At 42.6% G+C, this 26,324-nt stretch overlaps 2 protein-coding genes across 2 annotated transcripts; both read left to right on the top strand.

Annotated features, from left to right (window-relative positions):
* Positions 1 to 19,568: 19,568 nt before the first annotated feature.
* Positions 19,569 to 21,325, top strand: LOC108327807 (phenolic glucoside malonyltransferase 1). The gene has a single exon (XM_017561520.2). It carries the CDS (start codon positions 19,775 to 19,777, stop codon positions 21,116 to 21,118), a length of 1,344 nt encoding a protein of 447 aa, XP_017417009.1. The 5' UTR covers positions 19,569 to 19,774; the 3' UTR covers positions 21,119 to 21,325.
* A 2,378-nt stretch (positions 21,326 to 23,703) lies between these two features.
* On the top strand, positions 23,704 to 25,400 carry LOC108328225 (phenolic glucoside malonyltransferase 2). The gene has a single exon (XM_017562056.2). It carries the CDS (start codon positions 23,888 to 23,890, stop codon positions 25,238 to 25,240), a length of 1,353 nt encoding a protein of 450 aa, XP_017417545.1. The 5' UTR covers positions 23,704 to 23,887; the 3' UTR covers positions 25,241 to 25,400.
* Positions 25,401 to 26,324: the final 924 nt, after the last annotated feature.

The following is a 26,324-nucleotide window of genomic DNA, read 5'->3' as shown; positions in this document are numbered from 1 at the left end:
TTTAAAACTGATTTAGGACTGACAGTATGTTTAGCTTAAGTGATGGCTATTTTGTAATGACAAACATATATTTTGTAATCACAGACATGTTTTTTGTAATCACAGACATCTGCTTGGTAAACTGTCAGACGTGGATTTGAATTCCACTTTGTAATTTCATTATGATGTAATTATGAATGTGAACGCTCGCCCACCACTTTGTAATTCCACTTTGTTTAATATCTACCAATTTTCGTACCAAATCTACCAAATTGGGCGCTCGCCCACCACGAGAGGACGCTCGTCCAGAGAAGACTCTCAGCGGACGATCGCCCACTCGCTCAGAACGCTTGCCAGGATAAGTGGACGCTCGTCCAAGAGTAGAAGCACGAGCGGACGCTCGTCCCAGCCACGTAGAAATGGACGCTCGTCCAAGAGTACAAGCACGAGCGGACGCTCGTCCCAGCCACGTAGAAATGGACGCTCGTCCAAGAGTACAAGCACGAGCGGACGCTCGTCCCAGCCACGTAGAAATGGACGCTCGTCCAAGAGTACAAGCACGAGCGGACGCTCGTCCTAGCCACGTAGAAATGGACGCCCGTCCCAGCCAGGTAGAAGAGAACGCTCGTCCTGTCATAGGACGCTCGTCCTTCAGAAGCGGACGCTCAGAAGTGGATCCAGCAAGGAGAAGAGGACGGTCGTCCGGAATTGGAACTGCAAAATTGGAACTGTCATTATCCATCAACCACTTTCAATCTTTTTCTTTTTGGAACTGCATAATTGTATACAGATATTTCTTTTTGGATTACAGAAGCCACTTCCTCATTTTATTGCCAGTTACACACCACTTCCTCATTTTATGTTGTACATATCAAACTAAATGTAATTTCAAACCATAATTTCAGAAGCTTGAATTCAAATTTGACCTTCATTTGATAACATCATATTACAATTTGTCCAAAGTGCTCTTCACATAAACTATCTAACAGAACACATCATGGACTTTTAAACAAAAAACATACAACAATGATATTAATCAATCCCAGAAAACATATCATTGTTATTAACATCTTCTCCCTTTTTTGACATTCCCTAACACATTTCTCCAGACTATTAATCTTCCTCCTTTGCCTTGCAATAGTACTAACAGTATCATCTACGCAATCTTCACTAAGCCATTTAAAGAAATTGCATCCTTGAAGTTCTTCATTTCTTGTCCGCTTGTAGTTAGGGCAGCCCCAGAATTGTTTCCCCTCGTTCTTAATTGTTTTTGCCACTCTCAACACAGCAGCCTCCCCACAGCGGCATATTTGGCTTCCAACCAATCCTCTGGATAAACCACCACGACAGCTCCCCCATGAGCAAGACGAACAACCGTGATTCGAAGACATTACCAACCCCAAACAGCGAACCCAAAAGAGCAAACCCCAAACAGAGACAACCACTGACAACGAAGAAGAACTCGCCAACCGCGAACCACTACTGCTCCGTCTTCCCGCGATCAATGCCTGCCTCTGTCTTCTTTCTCGCACACGGACATGCCCTAATCTCGAACAAATGCACTGACAATGGGGCACACAACACAGACAAACCATAAAATAAATCAAAACTTCTGGGGGGACCACACTGAAAGCAACGAAACACAGAACAAAACCTACCATAAACGCACCTTCGAAAGTCGCTTTTTGGTTTTCGTTATTTACCCCACCACTGCTCCGTCTTCCCGCGATCACTGCATCCTCTGTCTTCTTTCTCGCACACAGACGTGCCCTAATCTCGAACGAATGACCCCCAAAACCTTTTATCCCCAATTTGTAATAAAACCCAATTTGAAAATGTGCAACCCTAACACCACGTAAGCTTGCGTCTTGACACCTCACCAAAGACAACTGCCACATCATCAGCCCACTAACTCCGTTTCCTTCTATTTAACGGAAGGGACTCATTAGACTCAAATAATTACAAGTAAGGATCCATTCCACTCACATTTCTAGAAAGGGACTAACTTGAGATTTCCGAACCAAAGTGGGGACAAAATTGGGTATTATGCCTAATTTTTAAAAAATGGCCCACCAGAAACTGGCTACCCTGTAATCCTTTTCTGTACGAAATTTGCCAAAAAGAATATGTTGAGAGATCCGCTCTGTCAACTAATTTCTCGACATGAACAATAATATGCATTCTTTAGGTGATAAATAAACGGAGATGCATGATTGGAGTAAGTATTTCACGTTATCAGACAAAAGTTGTGTGAAATTATATATTTTTTCAATGTCATTGTTTTTAATTAAACATTGTTATGCATTTTGTTACTACCGAGGGCAGGCAACCGACCGCAGAGGAGTGTCAAATACCTCTACCGAGAGTAAAGAGCCGGTCGGAGGTGCCTCAACACAGCCGATCGGGCAAACGCAAAGAGAATAGACTGCAGACAGCTGTTAAATGCTCATGAATGCATGATTAATGAGGTAACGGTCATCTTCGAGGGATTAAAGTGAGCATTGAAAGCCATTAAAAAATAAATTAATGAATAATATTCCCTGAAATTATATAAATAGAAGTCAAAGGGGAAGGTAAAGGTTCGATTCATTTTACATACAGATAGACTTGTTATAGCATATTCTGACTTGAGCGTCGGAGTGTTTGCTACAGGTCAACCCCTTCATACTGAGAAGGTGCGCAGAGGAGAGCAGGGGAGGAAGACCGACTGGAGGAGGAGGAGTGTTTCCGAACGGAGGTAGCATAAGTTTTTCCTGGTCCCGTTCAGCAGAAACATTTTAGCGCCCACCGTGGGGCCGAGGGAAGTAGGAGATAACATTTACAACCATAAGGATGGATCAAGACCCAGCAGCGTGCATACAGGAGATGAGGAGAAGAATGGAGGCTATGCAAGCGGAGATGGAAACCCTGAGGGCTGAGCGTGATGCAGCCCGAGGGGCGCAAACTAATCGACCAGCTTCGGCGCGAGCCCAATCACCAGTGGTGGAAATGCCTGAAACTGAGTCGGATTCAGAGGATGACACAGGACCTAGGCTGGAGAGTGATGGTATGGGGGAAGAGCGTAGTGAGGCTGGTTCGCATCGGGCTGCTAACCGTCCGGCTCCAGCTGGTCGGGTTAGAGCACTGCATCCGTTTACGGCTGCGATTATGGAGGAACAGGTCCCGGACCGAACGTTCCCAGCTTTGGAAAAATATGACGGCTCGGGCGATCCGGAGGAGCATTTGAGGTCCTTTGTGGACGCAATGACTATATATTCACCTAGGGAGAATGTGTGGTGCAGGGTCTTTTCTTTATCAATAAAAGGAGAAGCTTTAGCCTGGTTCCACTCATTGAAACCACGAACCATCAATAGTTTCGCAACATTGAGGGACATGTTCGAACGCCAGTTTCCGGCGGGACGAGCGCGGAATCTGACGTATCTGGAATTAACCAATATAAAGCAGGAAAAGGGAGAAAGTCTTAGGGTTTTCATGGACAGGTTCAACCGAACCGCGTGGCAAGTGAGGGGGGTGGGCAAGAAGTTCACCATCAGTACTTTGGCGACCGCATTGAGACCCTCCCCGTTCGCTGATAACCTGTTCGCTGAGCCCCCATTAACCCTGGACAAATTACAAGAAAGGGCCGCTCGTTTCATTAGAATTGAAGAGATGAGGGCGGTCTAGCGAAGGCAACAGAAGCAGGGGACGAGCGCGGGGCAAGAGAAGAAAGAAGTCAAGAAACCGTTCGTCCCAAACGAACGGCCAAAGGGCCAGAAATTTAGAGATGGCCCCAGGGGAGGAAGGTACGACCAATACACCCCATTGAACGCACCAAGAACGAGGGTACTGGAAGAAGCTCTGAGTTCGGATCTCTTGAGGGTGAGACCATCTAAGTCATCACCGAAGGCAGATGGAACTAAACACTGTACTTATCACTTGAACATAGGGCACAACACCGAGGAGTGCACGGTGTTGAAGGATAAGGTAGAGGAATTGATCCGAGCGGGTCACTTACGGAAATTTGTGAAGGAAGAAAGGAAGACAAGGAGCCCGCCCAGGAGGACAAGGGTGGAAAGAGGCGATAGAAGAGAAGACCGGCGGCCCGAGCGCAGGAGGAGTAGAAGCCGTAGCCATGACCGATCGCTGCGAGGGACCATAAACACCATCTCAGGTGGGTTTGCGGGAGGATCGTCGGCGTCTGCAAGGAAAAGGAACTTAAGGGAGCTTAAGAGCGTACATAGGGTAGATGTGAGGAAGCGGCACATGCCGCCAATCACGTTTACGGATGAAGATTTCCATGCTCCCGACCCGGATGAAGATGATCCGATGGTGATAACGGCAGTTATCGCTAGATATAGCGTGGGAAAGGTGTTGGTAGATCAAGGTAGTTCGGTCAATATCTTGTACTGGAAAACCTTCCAACAGATGGACATATCCGAGGACCTAATCGCCCCGTATAACGAGCAGATAGTGGGATTCTCGGGGGAGCGCGTAGACACCAGGGGGTATGTGGATCTTAGAGCATGCTTGGGAACCGAACGAAGCAAGGAAGTGAAAACCAGGTTCTTACTGGTGGATGCTAACACTTCTTACAATGTGTTATTAGGACGACCATGTCTCAATGCATTTGGGGCAATCGTCTCCACGCCTCACCTTACATTGAAATTTCCATTGGACAAGGGAAACATATGTGCCGTTCGAGCGGATCAGAGGATCGCGCGAGAATGCTATATGGCGGGATTGAAGGTTCAACCTTTATCGTCGGGTTCGCGCAGTCGGAGTAGGAGAAGACGATCGGAGGTCACCATGGCAGACTTAGATCCAAGGACAAATACTGACGATCGCATGGAGCCGATGGGAGAAACACGGCCCCTCCACCTGGGGCCGAAGGAACAACAAAATACAACCATTGGGAGTGAATTGGAGGAAGACCAGGCCAAGCTAATTGGCACTTTGTTGAAAGACAACAAGGACTTGTTCGCCTGGACTGCTGCTGATATGCCAGGAATACATCCGGGGGTAATGTCACACAAGCTAGCATTATTCCGGGAAGCCCGACCGGTCGCCCAGAAGAAGAGAAGAATGGGTGAGGAAAAACGGTTGGCAATAGCAGGCGAGGTGAAGAAGCTGTTGGAGGCCAGTTTCATCAAGGAAATCAAGTACACAACGTGGCTGGCGAACGTTGTGATGGTGAAGAAGATGAATGGAAAGTGGAGGATGTGTATAGACTTTACTAACCTGAATAAAGCTTGTCCCAAAGACTCCTATCCCCTACCGAGTATCGATGCGCTCGTGGATGGAGCGTCTGGGTTTCAAGTATTAAGTTTCTTGGATGCCTATTCAGGATATAACCAAATCCCCATGTTCCCACCGGACAGTGACAAAACGGCGTTCATCACCGAGAGGGCAAACTATTGCTATGATGTTATGCCGTTCGGGTTGAAGAATGCAGGGGCCACTTACCAACGGCTGATGGATAGGATATTTGCGGAACAGATTGGTAGATGTATGGAGGTATATGTGGACGACATGGTGGTGAGAAGCCGTTCGGTAGAGGATCATGTGCGAGATCTGGCAGAGGTTTTCCAACAAGTGCGCAAGTATGACATGCGCCTTAATCCAGATAAGTGTACGTTCGGGGTATCGGTGGGAAAGTTTTTGGGATTCCTGCTAACAACTAGGGGCATTGAGGTGAACCCAGATAAATGCCGAACGGTTTTGGAAATGAGAAGTCCGCGCAAACTAAAGGAAGTTCAGAGGTTGGTGGGAAGACTCACCTCCTTATCTAGATTTATCCCCAAGTTGGCAGAGCGAATAAAACCGATCGTGAAAATTATGAAGAAGAGTTCAGGCACAGATTGGGACGACCAGTGTGAGCAATCCTTTAACGAGGTAAAACGCATATTGGTCAGCCCACCGGTCATGGGGCGACCCGACGGAGGACACCCGTTACAGCTATTCTTGGCGATTTCAGAGGACACGGTCAGCTCGGCATTGATACAGGAGCAACCTCAATTCAAACTTGTGTACTTTGTTAGCCGAACACTGCAGCCGACTGAGACCAGGTACAAAAGGGTGGAAAAGATTGCTTTGGCGTTGGTGGTGGCAGCAAGACGTTTGAGGCCGTACTTTCAGAGCCACCAGGTAATAGTACGAACGGATCATCCGATCGCAAAAATCTTGCGTAAGCCTGACTTGGCGGGGAGAATAGTAGGGTGGTCTATGGAGTTATCAGAGTTCGGATTGCAATTTGAGCCGAGGGGATCATTCCGAGGGCAGCACCTGGCTGATTTTGCGGTTGAGTTACAAGATGAAGAAGGACCATATGAATGGATACTTTGTGTGGATGGCTCTTCGGAGAAATCCGGAGGGGGAGCGGGTATTGTGTTGGAAGGACCGAAAGGCTTTATTGTCGAACAAGCAATTGTCTTTCGGTTCAAGATAAGCAATAACCAAGCCGAGTACGAAGCAGTATTAGCCGGGCTAGAATTGGCCAAAGATTTGGGAGCGGTCTGGGTCAAATGCCGAACGGATTCCCAATTGGTGGTAGGCCAATTGACCGGGAGTTTCGAGACCAAAGACGATCAGTTGCTTCGGTATTTTCACAAGGTCAAGGAGTTGGTAAAGCAGTTTCGGGCGGTGGAGTTTAAACATGTGCCTAGGGAGCAAAATGCGAGGGCGGACATCTTGTCTAAGCTCGCCAATAGCAAAGGAAAAGATCACTTGTCTTCGGTCATAAGGCAAGTTATGATGAACCCATCAGTGGAGAGCTTGGCCGTTCATGAGATAACCGCTCAGCCTGACTGGAGGAAGGAAATAAGGGAGATCATTCAGAGGCAGGAGAGTGGACTGCATGTTCGGGTACAGGAAGCAAAGAAAGCCGCTCGTTATCTGATTATAGGAGAAGACCTTTATAAAAGGGGATTTTCGTGCCCTTTGTCGAAATGCGTAACCTCGGAGGAAGCCGAATATGTGATGAGGGAGTTGCATGTTGGAGCGTGCGGCATGCATACAGGCCAACGAGCGTTGCGAGCTAGGGTGATACGAGCGGGATATTTTTGGCCGACGGTGGAGAAGGACTGCAAAACGTTCGTGCAGAAATGTTTGAAGTGTCAAGAACATGGCCGAAACTTCAATTGGCCACCGGAAGAGCTACACAGCTTGATGTCGCCATGGCCGTTCGCGCAGTGGGGAATGGATATTGTCGGACCCTTTCCGGTGGGAAGAGCACAGAAGAAATTCCTGCTAGTAGCCATTGATTACTTTACTAAGTGGGTAGAAGCAGAGCCGCTCGCGACTATTACTGCCGCGCAAGTTCAGAAGTTCGTGTGGACGCTTGTATGCAGATATGGGATTCCTAAAGTAATAGTCACTGATAACGGGCGGCAATTTATCGATAAACGTTTGGGAGAATTTTACGAACGGTCAAGTAGAAGCAGCCAATAAGGTCATCGTGGGCGAATTAAAGAAAAGATTGGGAGAACCTAAGGGCCTTTGGGTAGACGAGTTGTCGGAGGTCTTATGGGGTTACCGTTGCACGCCGCACGGAACTACGGGTGAAACCCCCTTCAGCCTAACCTATGGGGTGGATGCTATGCTACCGGTCGAAGTGGGGGAACCTTCCCTACGAAGGAAGATAAGACTGCAGGATAACAATGAGGAGATGCGGGTAGAGTTAGATACTCTAGAGGAACGAAGAGAAGTGGCCATGATCCGAGCGGAGGCTACCAAGCGACTTGTGGCAAGACGCTATAACACCAAGGTAAAACCAAGACAATTTATGGAAGGGGACCTGGTGTGGCGGAAAACAGCAGAAGCCTGACGGGACAGGTCGGCAGGAAAGCTAGCGGCTAATTGGGAAGGTCCCTTTAGGGTAGTTCAAAACTTGCAAAATGGAGCATACCGTTTGGAGCACCCGACGGGAAAGGCTGTACCCAATACGTGGAACGCATCTCATTTAAAATTTTATTTCAGCTAAGAGCTTTGTATATCTCATATTATCAATAATACATGACATTACACAGAATTTTGGTGTTATATGTAGCGCGAGGACAACCGACAGAGCGGGTGAGGCAGCCTCTTCGTGAGCTCTCACCTTGGTCTTAGAGCACGCTCCTCGAGAGCTTCTAAGACCTAAACCGAGCGGGTGAGGCAGCCTCTTCGTGAGCTCTCACCTTGGTCTTAGAGCACGCTCCTCGAGAGCTTCTAAGACCTAAACCGAGCGGGTGAGGCAGCCTCTTCGTGAGCTCTCACCTTGGTCCTAGAGCACGCTCCTCGAGAGCTTCTAAGACCTAAACCGAGCGGGTGAGGCAGCCTCTTCGTGAGCTCTCACCTTGGTCTTAGAGCACGCTCCTCGAGAGCTTCTAAGACCTAAACCGAGCGGGTTAGGCAGCCTCTTCGTGAGCTCTCACCTTGGTCTTAGAGCACGCTCCTCGAGAGCTTCTAAGACCCAAAAATCGAGCGGGTGAGGCAGTCTCTTCATGAGCTCTCACCTTGGTCTTAGAGCACGCTCCTCGAGAGCTTCTAAGACCTAAACCGAGCGGAACTCACGGCACTCTTACAAGGCGGACAAGGCGAGAAACGAAAGATATACATGGAGACGAGCAAACGCAAAGTAAAGGCGAGAAATTAACTTGGAATTTTACTGACAAACGAGAAAAGTACAACGGAAGAATCAAAGGCAATAAAATCCTAAGTCTACACCTAGGAGGGCCTCGTTGCTTCACCCGTCTCCCCGATGGCTTCAGCATCAACATTGGCATTTTGAACAGTTGGCGTAGAGGGTGGAGGATCCATGATGGGTACTAATTGGCCGTTCGCCACCATCATACTCACGTTCAGCCGAGAGTCGTCGGTGGGCACTTGAAAGAGAAGGTTGCATTGGGCGAGGGCCTTGTCGAAGCCGAGCACATGCTCGTTCACCACCTCATCACCAAACAATTTGTTCTCTGCTTCCACCTCCGCTACCCGAGCACGGAAGGCATCCCGCTCGGCGGTCAAAGTGGAGATGGAGGCACGAAGGGAATCCCGCTCGGCGGTCAAAGTGGAGATGGAGGCCGTAGACTTGTGAAGGTCAAGCTGGGCATCGTCCAGTGACCTTTGCATGCGCCGTTGGGCAGTTCGGGCTTCGGCCAACATCGTGCTGGCCTTCTTCTTGTCTTCCTTGGCCATCCGCTCGGCCTCAGCCAAACGTAAAGTAAGGTCCTGGTTGGCTTTGAAGGAAGCTTCAAACTTTTCTCGCAAGGCTTGAAGCTCGGCAGCAGTAGATGCCGTATCCTCCACAGCATAGGATAGGCACATGGCTGATCGGGCAGCCAGCTCCAGGGCCATGTTGGAAGCCTCCTCTCTGGTCAGTCCACTAACCAAGGTTTTTTCCTCGGAGAGAAGGTTAAACTGGAGGCGTTTGGCCACCCAGACATTAAGGCTCAACAGCCCGGTGAGGGGCGGCCCGTCGGGAAGGTGCCTCTTTGACCTATTAGATTCAGCTGAGGTCTCCCTGGCGGCCTTGCGCTTGCCCTTCTTTTTATGCTTGGCTTCAGGATGAGGGGCAGGAGAAGATTGTTGAGGGGGGACTTCGACCGCGGCAGGAGGGGTTAAGGTCCTTTGGATGTTGGGGGAGGTGGCCGGCGGAGCAACTGGCCAAGGAGCGGGGGAGGCACTCCTGCTTGGTTTCCTAACATTACCCCCTCGTTGAGCGAAGAGGCGGGCGAAGGTGTTGTTACGAGAAGGGTCCATCTTCGATAGGTAATCTGCAGAAAGACAAGAAATTCAGTTCAGCTTTAACAGGCTGCTCAATAAAAGACGATCAGAAATAGCTTACCAAACACATCAGCCGGAAGGTTCTTGTTGCCAAGAAACCCGATCAGAACACGGCACGAGGATTTGGGGGGTAGCTGACAAAGTTGATTAATCAAGTCCAGATCCTCTGTGCTCATCTGCGGTTTCGGCCAAGAGAGGACCTTCCGAGGATCTTGGGTCCAGTAAAGCGGAAACTTAGCATCCCGGGCGGGACCGGCGTTACAAAAGCTCTCATATCCAGCCTCCGTCGGCACGACTTTAGAAAAGTGATTTTTAAAGTCCTTGTAGGAGCTGTTATAGAGAGTCAACAAGTGCTTGTTCCCGACCGTCCGCAGGGATACCCATGGCTTGGTCGGATGTGGTATCACATGGAAGAAATAGAGGAAGGCCGCGGGGGTAGGTTTAAGTGCCAAACCCGTGCAAATAGCAGCGAAGGCTTGCATGAAGGCCCACCCGTTCGGATGAAGTTGGGTAGGAGCCAAGTTGAGGGTTTTTAACACACCCATATGAAAATCAGTGAATGGCAGGGAAACCTTCAGATCTTTAAACAGGGTGGCATAAACATAGAAGAAATCAGAAGGGTATTCACCCCGACCATGACAGACGCGCTCGGTCCTCTGGCAGATAGCAAGTTTGAACCGTCTCGCGTCGTCGGAATTCTTGACCAGACAGGTACGGGTGATCAGATTCCGGAATGAGGCACGATTATAGAAGGAGGAAGGAATTTGCCTAACTTCGTTGGGCACCCAGTCATAACCGGGGACAAGAGGCCAGTCTCGGAGCTTCCCATCCCAGGCGCTAGTGGAGTCTACGTAGATAGCGACTTCTTCGGGGGCATCACTATCCATCAGAAGATCGGAGGAGTTCCCAGAGGGGGAAGCCTTAGCACCTTGACCGGTGACGGCGGCTAGGGAGGTCGACGGATTGGCACTGTCTGACGGACTAGCAGTATCTTCATCAGCATACCCCCTACCCTCGTTGCCGGAGAAATCAGACGACATGATTACCTGGAGAAAATGGATAGAGCAGAGATAATCGGAAGAGAAGACTGGCGACGGCGAAGGGAGTGGGATCAGAGTGAGAAATTACGGTGAAAGTAGGGATATTTATACTTAGGTTAAAACTAACTCAAGGGTTAAGTCTGGAACGTCAAAGGACGGGAGATATGACGGTTCAACAGATGTGGCGTTTCGGTGATGGGAGGATCTGACGGTTGAGGGGGGAAAAAAACGCTTCGTTTTTTACGCTTCCCGCCAGAATATTACAGTCAAGACTTTTTCTATCCCTAATGAAGCGCGGGGAAATTTCGTTAAAGCAGGAAGGAAGGCCGAGCGGGGGCCACTTCAAACCCTACGCAAAGGAAATTTGCTAGGGCTTGGGGGGCTTGTGTTACTACCGAGGGCAGGCAACCGACCGTAGAGGAGTGTCAAATACCTCTACCGAGGGTAAAGAGCCGGTCGGAGGTGCCTCAACACAGCCGATCGGGCAAACGCAAAGAGAATAGACTGCAGACAGTTGTTAAATGCTCATGAATGCATGGTTAATGAGGTAACGGTCATCTTCGAGGGATTAAAGTGAGCATTGAAAGTCATTAAAAGATAAATTAATGAATAATATTCCCTGAAATTGTATAAATAGAAGTCAAAGGGGAAGGTAAAGGTTCGATTCATTTTACATACAGATAGACTTGTTATAGCATATTCTGACTTGAGCGTCGGAGTGTTTGCTGCAGGTCAACCCCTTCATACTGAGAAGGTGCGCAGAGGAGAGCAGGGGAGGAAGACCGACTGGAGGAGGAGGAGTGTTTCCGAACGGAGGTAGCAGAAGTTTTCCTCGGTCCCGTTCAGCAGAAACACATTTCAAATTTTTTCAAAAGGTTATATTAACTGAAATTAATTTTAAGATGCTAATAATTTAATTACTCAAATAAATTTCACTAATTTATTTCTGTTTCGGCCGGATCCGGGCGGACCCTGCAAAAACACACGAACTTACTGTTGATGGCGGACGGGCGGACGACGAAGCCGAACGAACGGACGACTGATGGCGAATGCTGGGGCCGGGCGGATGAGCGCTCACGAACGTCGGAAACGGGCGGACACTTTCAGCTGGATCCCACGAACCGAAGCAAGCTTCACTGGCGGGCGGCACCGAGATGGACGATTGCTCTATGCTCCAAACCGGGCGGACGTCCTCCAATCCAGACGCTCGCTCTCTGCACCAAGCTGGACGGGCGTCCTCCCCTCCTGGCGGATGATCCTTTGCTTTCAGCTCCAAGCTGGGCGGGCGTCCTCCCTCTCCTTGGCGCTGCTCCACCCTCCCAGTTGGGGAGGGGCCGGGTACCTGCTAAAGGCACTCCGACGCTCAAGTCAGTAATATGACAGAGCGATTGTGATGCGTGTATGCATCGTTATCAAGTTGGTTAGAGTTCATACCTGAGACCTTTATTTATAGTGAGTTGTAATGGGCTTTTACCTTTTGGGGGCCTGGGAACGGCCCAATAATACCTTAATCTTCATTAAGGACTTAATGTCTCATTAGCATTTAACCGTGTAATCAGCGAAGTGCGTCGGTTGGGAATGATGGTCGGTCAGGGATGTTACCCTGGGTGGGCGTCCAGCTCTTGGGCGGACGATCCTTTGCTTGGGCGGACGTCCAATCCTTGGGCGGACGTCCAGTCCTTGGGCGAACGTCCTACTTCTTGGGCGAACGTCCAGCTCTTGGGCGGACGTTCTACATTGGGCGGACGCCCCACATTGGGCGGACTTACCACATTGGCGGACGCTCCTCATTGGGCGGACGCTCCACTTTGGCGGACGCTCCACACTGGCGGACGCTCCATATTGGCGGACGCTCCACACTGGCGGACGCTCCATATTGGGCGGACATGCCAACCTTGGGCGGACGTTCCGCATTGGCGGACGCTCCACATTGGCGGATGCTCCACATTGGCGGACGCTCCACTTTGGCGGACGCTCCACACTGGCGGACGCTCCACATTGGGCGGACATGCCAACCTTGGGCGGACGTTCCACATTGGCGGACGCTCCACACTGGCGGACGCTCCACATTGGGCGGACGCTCCACTTCTCGGATGGTTGGCCGCTCGTTCGGTCCTGATTCCTGGGCGGACGTCCTTGGACGGTCGTCCGGTTTCTAAGGACGGACGGTCCTAGACTATTTGGCGGACGTCCGGATTACTGGGCGGGCGTGTCTTATGCCGGGAGGACCTATCAGTACAATTTCTAAATTGGTTTCCAATAAAATCACAACAACGTTGGTTGGGCATTAGGTCATTGGGCCTTTTCTTTCTTAAAGAAAAATACAAAAGTTGAATCAATAATGGAATATCAAAATTTCAAACTAAATTAGATTTATCCTCTACTAAATCGGTTCGGTAGTATGATAAATATCTTTAAGTTGAAAGTTAATAAAATAATAAAATGAAATATACTAATAAAATTATAACTATTCAAAAATTTGTGTATTCCAAATAAATGGTTATAAAAGCAAATTATAGTGTAAAAAATTTTAGTGGATAAAAATATCTTTATATATTATGAATTTTAAATTTTAAGATTAAATATTTTTGAATAATTTTTTATTTTTTTTATTTTAAATTAAAAATAAAAATTATTAAAATATTTCTATGTTTAAAATATGTCTTTTTTTCATAAATAGAGATTTTTTTGTCAACTAAAATTTGATACACTTTAATACATAAGTTAACAAATCTTTTATATATATATATATATATATATATATATATATATATATTAATTATATATATATATAATTCATTTATTTTTATGTCTATAGAAATTCTATTTTTCCTTTACTACAGAGCATCAGAAAATAAAGTCTTGCCATAGGGTACATTTTTTCTTACTTTTATCTTTTCATTTTGTATGTAAATAGGGTTGTGTGGGTTGTAGTGAACATTCACATAACATAATCTTGACTTTCGGGTGTTTGATTTTATGACATCGTGCTAGATTTTTCAATTCCAAAAATTTCCCATTTTAATTGAATAGCCATAGCTTCCGTTGTTTTCAAATAATCATTAAGTTTATATAATTAAATTTCAAAATTAACAATTTATTCAACTTTTTAAAAGTATTCAAAAAATAATTTAAACCTCGTCTTTCAATTATACTTATTTACTTTTATTTCAATTTTATTTTTAAAATAAAAAAACCGGCACTAAAATAAAAACATTTTTTTAAAATAAAAATAAAAATTTAATGGATAATTTTTAAAAAATGGCCCACAAGAAACTGGTTACCCTGTAATCTTTTCTGTACGAAATTTGCCAAAAAGAAAACAACATAATGAAAGATCCGTTCTGTCAACTAATTTCTCGACATGAAAATAATATGTATTCTTTAGGTGATAAATAAACGGAGATGCATGATTGGAGTAAGTATTTTACATTATCAAACAAAAGTTATATGAAATTATATACTTTTTCAATGTCATTGTTTTTAATTAAATATTGTTATGCATTTATACTATAGTACATTCCTTTAACTGTTTTGTAATTTTCATTATTTTTTTTACTAAAATTACTATCAAAATTTTAACATTATAACACTGATAATTATAAAATAGGGTTTTCCTATTATCAAAGCAAAATTAGATAATAGTTGGTTAAGTACGATGAGGGTGTATATGTGTTTTATAGTCCATTTTTTAAGCTCAAAAGGAGTTTCTGTGGTTAGATGTGCACCTTACTCCATTTCTGCCCCCAGTAAACAGTAATCATAATGAAGAAGATAAATGATTGTTTGTGTTAGTTTTTTTATGTAGTTTGATTAAGTTTTTTGTAGTGTGTTTTTAGTTCCACATTGTTTAGTATTGTGAGATGATATTCTTCATTTTGCTATATAAGAAAGATTATGTAAGGTTTACAAATGCACCAAAACAAATACTTCTTAGTGTTGTATATTTCTCTTTTCTCTCCTTTATTACCATTGCTCTCAACAATTGGTATCAGAGCTCATTTCTTAGTATGCTCTGTGGTTGCAACAACGTTTGATCTTCCACTATCAGAAAAGATTTGGTCAGAGTAAATTTTCTTAGTATGCTCTGTGGCTACAGCTGCGTCTGATCTTCCACATCAGAAAAAAAAAATTTCTCTTGTTCTTGGGATCTCAGTTTAAAGAACTAGTGGGGGCTTTTCTTCAAAAGCAGTAGGAGCAATGGCAATGGACGAAGGCAAGATGAAGATTGAAAAGTTCAATGGTGCAGACTTCGGCTTTTGGAAAATGCAAATAGAGGACTGCCTGTATCAGAAAGTTCAATGGTTATCTCGTAATGTTGCTTTCAACATTGCAAAAGAAAAGACTACAACTAGTCTTATGACGGCCCTTTCCAGCATGTACGAAAAGCCATCGGCCGCAAACAAAGTTCACTTGATGAGGCGGTTGTTCAACCTACGGATGACAGAAGGCGCATCAACAACGCAACATATAAACGAACTCAACACAATTACAATCCAGTTGAGTTCAGTTGGAATCAATTTCGATGAAGAAGTACGAGCTCTAATACTTCTTTCTTCCCTACCAGAAAGTTGGAATGCTATTGTCACAACTGTGAGTAGTTCCTTAGGAAGCAACAAGTTAAAGTTTGATGATGTTCGTGACTTAGTCCTTAGTGAAGAAGTTTGCCGGATAGAGACGGGTGAATCAACAACCTCTTCAGTATTGCATACAGAGTCAAGAGGTAGAAGTTCAACTAGAGGAACCGGACGCGGCAAATCAAAGGAGAGGCAGTCCAAATCCAGAAATCATCAAAGCTCTAACAAATCGAAAACTATCGAATGTTGGAATTGTGGGAAGACTGGTCACTACAAAAATCAATGCAGGAGTGCCTCGAAGAAACAGGAGGTGAAAGATGAAGCAAACGTTGCTGTGACCTCAGGAGGAGATGATGCGCTGATATGTTCGTTGGAAAACAAGGAAGAGTCTTGGGTGTTAGACTCTAGAGCATCCTTCCATGCATCCTCACAGAAAGAACTATTCGAGAATTATGTTCCTGGAAACCTTGGTAAGGTTTACCTTGGTAATGAGCAGTCATGTGAGATTGTAGGTAAAGGTGTAGTAAAGATTAAGTTAAATGGGTCTGTATGGAAATTGAAAAATGTCAGACATATTCTCGACCTGACCAAGAACTTAATCTTAGTGGGCCAGCTAGCCAGTGAAGGCTACACGACAATCTTCCACGGTGATGATTGGAAGATTTCAAAGGGTGTGATGACAATTGCTCGAGGCAAAAAGAGTGGTACTCTTTACAAGACAGCAGGAGCATGTCATTTGATTGCAGTTGCAGCAAATGAAAATCTCAATTTATGGCACCAAAGACTTGGGCATATGAATGAGAAATGGATGAAGGTCATGCACTCAAAAGGAAAGTTACCAGGTCTTCAATTAGTAGAAATTGACATGTGTGAAGACTGTATACTTGGAAAGCAGAAGAGAGTTAGCTTTCAGACAAGTAGAAGAACCCCAAAGAAAGAGAAGCTTGAGCTTATCCACTTTGATGTTTGGGGACCAACGACTGTCCCATCCGTTGGTGGGAAGCAATACTTCGTGACTTTTATTGATGATCACTCCAGAAAGGTATGGGTTTACTTTCTGAAACACAAGTCTGAAGTATTTGAAGCTTTCAAGATTTGGAAAGCTATGGTGGAGAATGAGACAGGATTGAAGATTAAGAAGCTCAGATCCGACAATGGTGGTGAGTATGTAGACACTAGATTCAAGAAGTTTTGCTATGAGCACGAAATCAGAATGGAGAGAATCGTGCCAGGTACGCCTCAACACAATGGTGTAGCTGAGCGTATGAATCGAACGTTGACTAAAAGAGCCAGAAGCATGCGTGTACAATCAGGCTTACCAAAACAGTTTTGGGCAGAAGCAGTCAACACAGCAGCTTACTTGATCAACCGAAGTCCATCGGTACCATTGGAGCACAAGATACTGGAAGAGGTATGGAGCGGAAAAGAGGTAAAAATCTCACATCTTAGAGTTTTCGGCTGTGTAGCATATGTGCATATCAGCGATCAAGTTAGAAACAAACTTGATCCAAAATCAAAGAAGTGTACTTTTCTTGGTTATGGTGAAGATGAGTTTGGCTACCGCATATGGGATGATGAAAACAAAAAGATGATCCGCAGCATAGATGTAATCTTCAATGAAAAAGTGATGTACAAGGACATGCATAATACTGGCACCAGAAACTCAGAAACGAGTGGACCAGTTTATGAAGAGGTGAAAGATATCCTAGAAAGTCCTATATTGAGGAATCCTCAGCCAGAGGAATCAAATGAAGAAAATAATGAGCAATCAGAACCTCCTACTCCAACTCCTGTATTGAGAAGATCCTCTCGGCCCCATGTGCCTAACAGGAGATACATAGACTACATGTTACTGACTGATGGAGAGGAGCCTGAAGATTATATGGAAGCTTGTCAAACCACGGATGCCGACAAATGGGAGCTTGCTATGAAAGACGAGATAAAGTCTTTGATCTCAAATCAGACATTGGAACTAGTTGAGTTACCTATGGGAAAGAAAGCACTTCACAACAAATGGGTGTATCGGGTGAAGGAAGACCATGATGGTTCCAAGCGATACAAGGCCCGACTGGTTGTCAAAGGATTTCAGCAGAAAGAAGGAGTTGACTACACTGAAATCTTTGCTCCAATTGTCAAGCTCAATACTATCAGGACTGTGCTAAGTATTGTGGCTAGTGATGAGCTCTACCTAGAGCAATTAGATGTGAAGACTACATTTCTTCATGGAGATCTAGATGAGGAGATTTACATGCACCAGCCTGAAGGCTTTTCAGAAGGAAAGAAGAAAAACATGGTGTGCAAATTGAAGAAGAGCCTGTATGGCCTGAAACAAGCTCCAAGACAGTGGTATAGAAAGTTTGAAAGCTTCATGCACAAGGTGTGCAATGCTGATCATTGTTGTTTCTTCAAGAGGTACAAGTTCAGCTATGTCATTTTGCTACTTTATGTTGATGACATGTTAGTAGCAGGATCAAATATAACAGACATCAGAAATTTGAAGATGCATTTGTCAAAAGAATTTGACATGAAGGACTTAGGGCCAGCAAAGAAGATTCTTGGAATGCAAATCACGAGAGATAAGCAAAAAGGAGTTTTGCAGTTATCTCAGGCAGAATACATCAACCGTGTTTTGCAAAGATTTAACATGGACAAGGCCAAACCAATCAGTATTTGGCCAGTCATTTTTGTCTATCCAAGGATCAGTCTCCTCAGACAAAAGAAGAAGAAGAGATTATGGCTAAGATTCCGTATGCTTCAGCCATTGGAAGTCTGATGTATGCGATGGTATGCACAAGGCCAAACATTGGCTATGCAGTGGGAGTTGTAAGCAGGTTTATGTCAAATCCAGGTAAAGCTCACTAGGAAGCTGTGAAATGGATTTTGCGATATCTACGAGAAACTTTGGAGAAATGTTTGTGCTTTAATAAAGGTGAACTAAAAGTACAAGGTTACGTAGATGCAGACTTTGCTGGAGAAATTGATTATCGAAGAAGTACCATTGGCTACATATTTACTGTTGGAACTATAACTGTTAGTTGGATGTCATAAATACAAAAGATCGTTGCTCTATCCACTACAGAGGCTGAATATGTAGCAGTAATAGAAGTTAGCAAAGAATTGATATGGCTTCAAGGATTGTTGACAGAGTTGGGATTCATCCAGGAAAGGACTGTTTTGCACAGTGATAGTCAAAGTGTAATACATCTGGCTAAGAATTCAACTTTTCACTCCAGAACGAAGCATATTGATCTTCGTTATCACTTCATCAGATCTCTGCTTGAGGATGAAGTACTAACATTGAGGAAGATACTAGAAAGTAAGAACACAGTGGATATGTTGACAAAGGTTGTCATAACAGAAAATTTGAGGTTCTACAGTATTTCAATTGCCCTTCAAGAATAACTGATGATGAAGGCAATTACATTATGTGGTAATCAAACTCTAAGTGGGAGAATTGTTAGTTTTTTGTGTAGTTTAATTAAGTTTTTGTAGTGTGTTTTTAGTTCCACATTACTTAATATTGTAAGATGATGTTTTTCACTTTACTATATAAAAAAACTTATATAAGGTTTACAAATGTACCAAAACAAATACTTCTTAATGTTGTATATTTCTCTCTTCTCTCCTTTATTACCATTGTTCTCAACCGTTTGCATTTTGATCTTGCCCACGTGGCTTCACGTGTAAATATTCTTTTTTTGACTTCACGTAAAGATATTCTTATTTTTTAGAGGCGAATCTTTATTTTTATCAGCTACTACCAGAATTCTGCATAAAGATCAGTTGCTGTATGATTTACCCATGAACTAAGCTCATGACACTCAAATGCTCTGAGAAGGTAAAAGTAGAAATGAAGAAGAGGTTGAAATGGGGTGGGGTAAACCACTGGATGTGAATCTCCTCTTTCTTATCTTCCAGCTGTTAGTTGGAGACTGTGTGGCTGTGGTAGAGTGTAGATCTCTCTGCCCTTCTTCAACATCTTATTTAATTTGTTTTCAAAATACTATTTTTATCAATATTCAATTATTGGGATCAAATTTCACAGAAGCAGTCCTTCTGGTATGTTATGAAATGTAAGTATACTGACTGACTGATAGAACAACTACTCCCTAATAACCATGTTACAGCAACAGGAATTGATGAGTTAAATGGGGTTTTCTCAGTTTAAACAGGGTTCTATAAATACTGATAAAAGTAAAACGTGAATGAATAAGAGAGTTGTTAGAAAGTAGATGGATAGATTTTGTTTTATAAAATATAGTATCGATAATTGGTACCCGAAATTTTTTTATAAAACTAACACGTGAGTGAATGAATAAAAAAGTAGTTGGAAAGTGGTTGGATGGTTTTTATAACAATACTGCGGATTGATAGTCACTCGATTATAGCTGTCTGGTTTTCCCGTATTTGGTCTGGGTAGAACAAAGCAGCAAAAAAACCATGAAAGTGGTCGAAGTTCTGAGCATAGCACCGAGCTCTGAATCAAAAGAGCTGCCGACAGAGGCATCTTTCGCCCTCACCTTCTTCGACATATTATGGCTAAGGTTACCCCCTGTTCAACGTGTCTTCTTCTACGAATTTCATCATCCGACTGATGTTTTTTTTGATACCCTTCTTCCCAAACTCAAACGCTCTCTCTCTCTTGCACTTGGCCACTTTTTCCCTCTTGCTGGACATCTCACTTGGCCCACTCATTCCACCAAACCCCTCATCGTTTACAACCAAGGTGATACTCTTTCATTCACTGTAGCTGAATCTGACGCCGATTTCAACCATCTTGCAGGCACAGATTTCACCGAAGCTACAGAAACTCACCCTTTTGTACCTCCCTTGAACATATCCCACGAACAAACTACGCTTTTTGCCCTGCAAGTTACTCTCTTTCCGAACGCTGGATTTGCCATTGGAATAACCTCCCACCATGCTGTTCTTGATGGCAAAGCTTCAACAACATTTGTCAAATCGTGGGCATATCTCTGCAGAGAAGCACAACCACCCTTTTCTTTGCCAGCGGAATGGACTCCTTTCTTTGATAGGGAAATAGTGAACGACCCCAAGAAAATAGGAGAAAAGTATTCCCTTGATTGGTTAAAGATGGGTGGACCCAACAACAGAAGCCTCAAGGTTAGCGAGATGCCTGTTCCAGAAGAAGCAACCAGAGGCTTGTTTCATTTGTCTAGCTCAGGTATTGAAAAGCTGAAGCAGATTGTGCAGAGTAAAGAGAATAACACGAACCTTCACTTGTCAACTTTTGTTCTAGCTGCCGCCTATTCGATGGTATGCAGAGTGAAAGCAGAAGGTGGCCAAAGTACAAGTACTGGTTTCGGTCTGAATGTTGATTGCAGGCGTCAGATGGAGCCGCCTGTTCCTCCAACGTATTTAGGGAACTGTGTTGGTATCACAGTCGCAATTACTGAAACAAAAGACTTGTTGGGGGAGGATGGACTTATCGTGGCTGTGAAAGCACTGAGTGAAGCTTTGGGAACATTGAAGAAGGAAGGTTTTCTGCATGAAGCAGAAGACTGGTGGAAGATGGTGTATGAAAGTTACAAAGTCGGTGACACAAAGACAGCTGCTTTTGCAGGGTCACCGAGGTTTGAAATTTACAGTAGTGATTTTGGTTGGGGAAAACCAACGAAGGTGGAGATGGTGTCTATTGACAGAACTGCAGCGTTTTGTTTTTCAGATAGCAGAACAGGTGACGGAATTGAAATAGGTTTCGTGACAAAGAAAAAAGCTATGGAGACCTTTGCTTCTCTCTTTGAAGATGGCCTTCAATCTTGAGTCCCTATCCTATCTTGTGCTTTTCAGGAATAAGACTCTCTATCATTTGGTAGCTTATTGTCATCTGAAATGTTGTGTCGGTTTGCAATGATAAAATAAATCATTTGACAGCCATGTATTAGCGGCATAGGTATTGATTATCCCCATGTTTGGGTAGATCATTTCTCTTTTCAGGAATAAAAGTCTGGCAAAACTTTTTATCTCTTATACTCTATCATTTGGCAACTTATTATATCTCAAAAATTCTGTGTTGGTGTGCAATAGTAAAATAAATCATTCCACTATCATGTATTATATTAGCATTGGTGTTGGTTATCCCTGCAGGAGGTTTAACCATATCTGATGTGCTTTCACTCCTCACTAAGGATCACTTGCTCTCCACCCCTAATAATTCATCTGATCATCAACACATATATACATAGATCTCTACAGTGATAATAAGATAATGTTCATTTTGGATCAAGTTATGATAGATTTGTTTTTAATATCACTTCAAAAGATCTCAAATTCATGTCTATTTTTTGTTTTATATTTTTGTTTTATCTAATGTAAAACTTTATTTTTACCCAACGATTCCAATATTATTTTGTGGTAAGTTATGGGTGAATGAGGTACTGGTGTTGATTATGGAAAATGTTGATCCTCCAATTCAATTTTGGGAGGAAATGTGGAGGAAAGTGGAAGGTATGAAAAAAAAAACTAAAAGTTATGAAAAGTGTTAAAAAGGATCAAAAGGGAAAGAAAGAAAAGGACTAAAAGAATGAACGAATAATATAGCCTTACAAAAATGACTTGTTAGATTTTGTGAAGGATTGATTAGAAAGGAAAATGTGTTATGTTGACTGAATTATTTGGTGGAACTGGAACCATTGTTTTTTGGCATTATGAACAAGTTCTTCGAGAAATTGAGATGAAGTGATTCGGTCGAGGCACATTTTACACGCAGAAATAAACTTTCAATCATAACATGATAAAATTACAATGACTAAATGACCGACTAATTCACCATGTGATACACATTGTTTGGATATCTAGGTTCGAGAATGTGCTTCCTTCTTCCCCTTCTCAACGTGATCCCCTTCAAGATATCGATTCCACTACACCGATCGATCGTCCCGTACAGGAAAATACTCTGATACTCAAATCAGTTTTTGTTTAGAGTCTCAACGTTGTAATTATTTAGATCAAAAGTATCTTTATCTGGACACCCATCATATATTTATAAACTTGATTCCTAATAACAACTGTTACCTTATTCATTTGATATATTTTATTTCCTATGACCATTAACACCCATGTTTCGTTTTCACTGTATTAATTGATCTTTAATGCTCTTTATTCATCTATTATTCGTCTCCTCTCACTCAGTTTTAACCGATCTGCTAATCTCCTTATCTAACCGATCGGCTAGCCTCCTTATCGGATTGAGTCTCTTTTTGTGCCCACCGAGTACACTACACACATATTACAAATCTTAGGCATAGATCGACAAAACGATTAGAATAGAAAGATTTTTTAGTGAAACACCACCGAGCTGTTTGAAAGAAAATGACGGACGTCTCCATTTGGAATCACTTAGATGAATCTAGATTTTGTTTGTCTGCTCCGTATCAACTTGTTGATAAATATAATCTTATTTATAATTTGTTGCCTTCACAACAATAATAAAATATAAGAATAAGATTGAATTTTTTTTTATTATGATTGAAATGTTTTAAACAGATTTTATCACAATACACAATATATAGTCTATATTCCGTCTTTATCTAAACTAAAGAAATAATGAAAAGCCATTCAATAAAACGTATTAGAAAGTATAACTAATTTCAACACTACTAGACGGTCCATATTAGATAGTCTTTTATTTATTTTTTTTCGACGGTTTAAATGTTTAAGATGTAAAGATCATTCTTTTTCTCTCCCTTAACAGTGTAGATGTTTTTTTCAAATATTCATCACTTCTTATTAACTTTGATTGTTAAATCGATATGATCGACATACTTATTAACAAAACATTTCTCTTAAGTTCTAAAATATAGCTCGTTTCAGCATCTCCCGATTATCAAACATTTTTAGTCTGATAGACCCAATGCCTTGTACCTCGATGGCTTTATCATTTTCAAGAAGAACTATTTCATTAAACACGTATGATATTTTATATTTTTTCAATCTCTATCAGACCATTTATATATTTGATTCAACTCTTCATCATACAATCATCACATAATTTTATATTTTATATAGTATGGCATTACACACTTCTCCCACGCTGATATTTAATATTTGACAGACTTGGTGTGAAGGAAATTATCATCCATGGAATTTTTGGAACTGCTGAATCGATAATTGGATTTATTCCTATCACACTACCACACCCAATAGAAAGGATAACATTAAACTTAAAAATGTAATAAAAAATGAGTTACCAAAACGAAAATAAACTAAACTCAGAAGAAGTGAAATACAATTGGAATTGCACCTGTGAATTTGTTGTACACGTACGTTAGGGTTTTGAAAAATTTGTTGTAGAATTGACACGTACAAAAGATTTATGCAAGAAATGACACCTGTGAAGTATGAGATACTTCATCAGAGAAGGTTAACGATAGCTAATAGATTAGAATCAACACATTTGAAAGTTATGCAGAGAATAAAATGTATATCAGTTTCAACTAATAAGTAGAGTCATAAGATCAGAGAATCACGAGACATAACCACCTGCATCACTCTTCTATTTTTCTGTTTGGTCCAAGCAACAAGAAAGAAACCATGCATGTGCTACAAGTTTTCAGTATAGCACCAACTTTGGAATCAGAAGAATTACCAACTCAAACATCGCTTCCCCTCACCTTCTTTGACATACTGTGGTTAAGGTCACCTCCTATTCAACGCATCCTCTTCTACCAATTCTCTCACCCTACCCCACCCTTCTTCCATACCCTTCTTCCCAAACTCATACACTCTCTTTCTCTTACACTCGGCCACTTTTTTCCTCTTGCAGGCCACCTCACTTGGCCCCTTCACTCCCAAAACCCCATCATCAATTACAAAACAGGTGACTCTGTTTCTCTCACAGCAGCTGAATCTGATGCAGATTTCAACCATCTAGCCGGCTCAAATCTTTGGAAAACTGAAGAAATGCACCATCTTTTACCTCACTTGAACATATCACATGAACAGGCTACGCTTTTAGCCTTGCAAATCACTCTGTTTCCAAACTCTGGATTTTCCATTGGAATAACCTCACACCGTGCTGTTCTTGATGCCAAGACTTCAACATCGTTTATCAAGTCCTGGGCTTATCTTTGTAGAGAATCACGCGCACCCCCTTGTTTGCCACCTGAACTATGTCCTTTCTATGAAAGGATACTAGTAAAAGACCCTGACCAAATAGGGGAGAAGTTCCTCAATGATTGGTTAATGCAGGGAGGATCCAACAAAAGAAGCCTCATGGTTCGGGATGTGCAATCTCCGGAACATGCAACTGGAGGCTTATTTAAATTGTCTGGTTCAGATATTGAAAGGCTGAAGCATTTTGTTGTGTCTAAACAGAGACAGAACAACATCAACATTCATTTGTCAACGTTTGTGTTGTCTCTTGCCTATGCATGGGTTTGCAGGGTGAGAGCCGAGGAAATGAAAAACGAGAGAGTTACGTTGATTCTGACTGTGGATTGCAGGGGTTGTTTGGAGCCACCTCTTCCTCCGACCTATTTTGGTAACTGTGTTGGATTAAGACTTGCAATTGCTGAAAGAAGAGAATTGTTGGGGGAGGATGGACTAATTGTGGCTGTGGAAGCACTGAGTGAAGCTATGGAAAGTGTGAAGAAGGAGGGTGTTCTGATTGGAGCTGAAAATTGGTCATCATGGTTGCTTGATTGTGTGGGAGGTGAAGCTGATGTGAAGGCGATTGGAGTTGCAGGCTCACCGAATTTTGAGGCTTACAGCAGTGACTTTGGCTGGGGAGGACCAAAGAAGGTGGAGACAGTGTCTATTGAAAGAACTGCAGTGTTTAGTCTTTCAGATAGCAACAATGGAGAAGGAATTGAGATAGGTTTTGTGTCCAAGAAAACAACAATGGAGACCTTTGCTTCTCTTTTTGCTAAAGGACTTCAATCTTGAGTTCCTCCCTTGTGGCTTTTCAAGAATAAAATTTAATCTATTATTCTACCATGTAACAGTTTCTTATTTGAAATGTTCTGTCCTTTTGTAATAAAAAAGTTTTTATGGACTTTGATTTGAGAGATATTATTAATGGTTATGCACACACACATTTTGTTCATACATTAACTTCTCATATTATTAGAATATTTCTATTTATGACAGTACATATTCAAACTTAAATGAGTAGAATCTTCTCTATAATTTTCACATTTTCTAACTTTTCTCCATGCATCCTCATCCAATCCACAAATCTAAACTTCTTTTCAATGTAGTTGTCAATAGATTTTGTTAGTTATATGTGTATTCAAATTCTTTAATGTTATGTTTGGATTAGCATATTCACGATAGACAATTGTTTGGATTAGCATATTTACTGTAGACAATGATGGGAGGGTGAGGCACAAATTGATTGTGTGTGTGCATCCAGTAATTTGAGGTGATTTTGCTAGAGGTGAAAGGCGAGGTGAATGGTGATATTGTTGTCTTTCTAAACACTCTCTAGTAAATACATTGAGTAGTATAACATCCATTTATAGATGCTTTTGTTTTCTTCCTTCAATTATATCTATTAAATAAAACTATTATCTAAATCATAATTAATGCATTCTATTGCATGTCATAACAGTATTCTTAACTTTTTTTTATTCCAACACAATTAATTATAACAATACTTATTAAATGTAAGTAACGTTATTTAAGTTTAACTAATAAAAACATCTTAAATATTTATTCTTTCTTTCATCCAATTATTTTTTTGCTATTATGGTACAGTAACAATGACTTCGTGAACATATCAATATGTTTAACTTTTTTGTGCTCTAACTCTACATTTCCTTTATTCACTTATTATTGAATGAAGTGAAATCGAACATCAATATCTTTACTTCTCTTATAATTGATTGAGTTCTTTGCCAACTTAAATCATAATTCGTTTTTCTTGCTTAGAAGATTTCTAAGCCAAACTGACTGCAAACACTCCAAGATGTTGCAACATTCTTGGCTTCACATGTTGACAACATCACAATGGGCTGCTTCTTCGAAA

Source organism: Vigna angularis, chromosome 2, assembly GCF_016808095.1.
Source record: "Vigna angularis cultivar LongXiaoDou No.4 chromosome 2, ASM1680809v1, whole genome shotgun sequence".
NCBI lineage: Eukaryota > Viridiplantae > Streptophyta > Magnoliopsida > Fabales > Fabaceae > Vigna > Vigna angularis.
The sequence above is the reverse complement of the archived record's forward strand: the minus strand, read 5'-3'. Positions and strand labels throughout refer to the sequence as shown.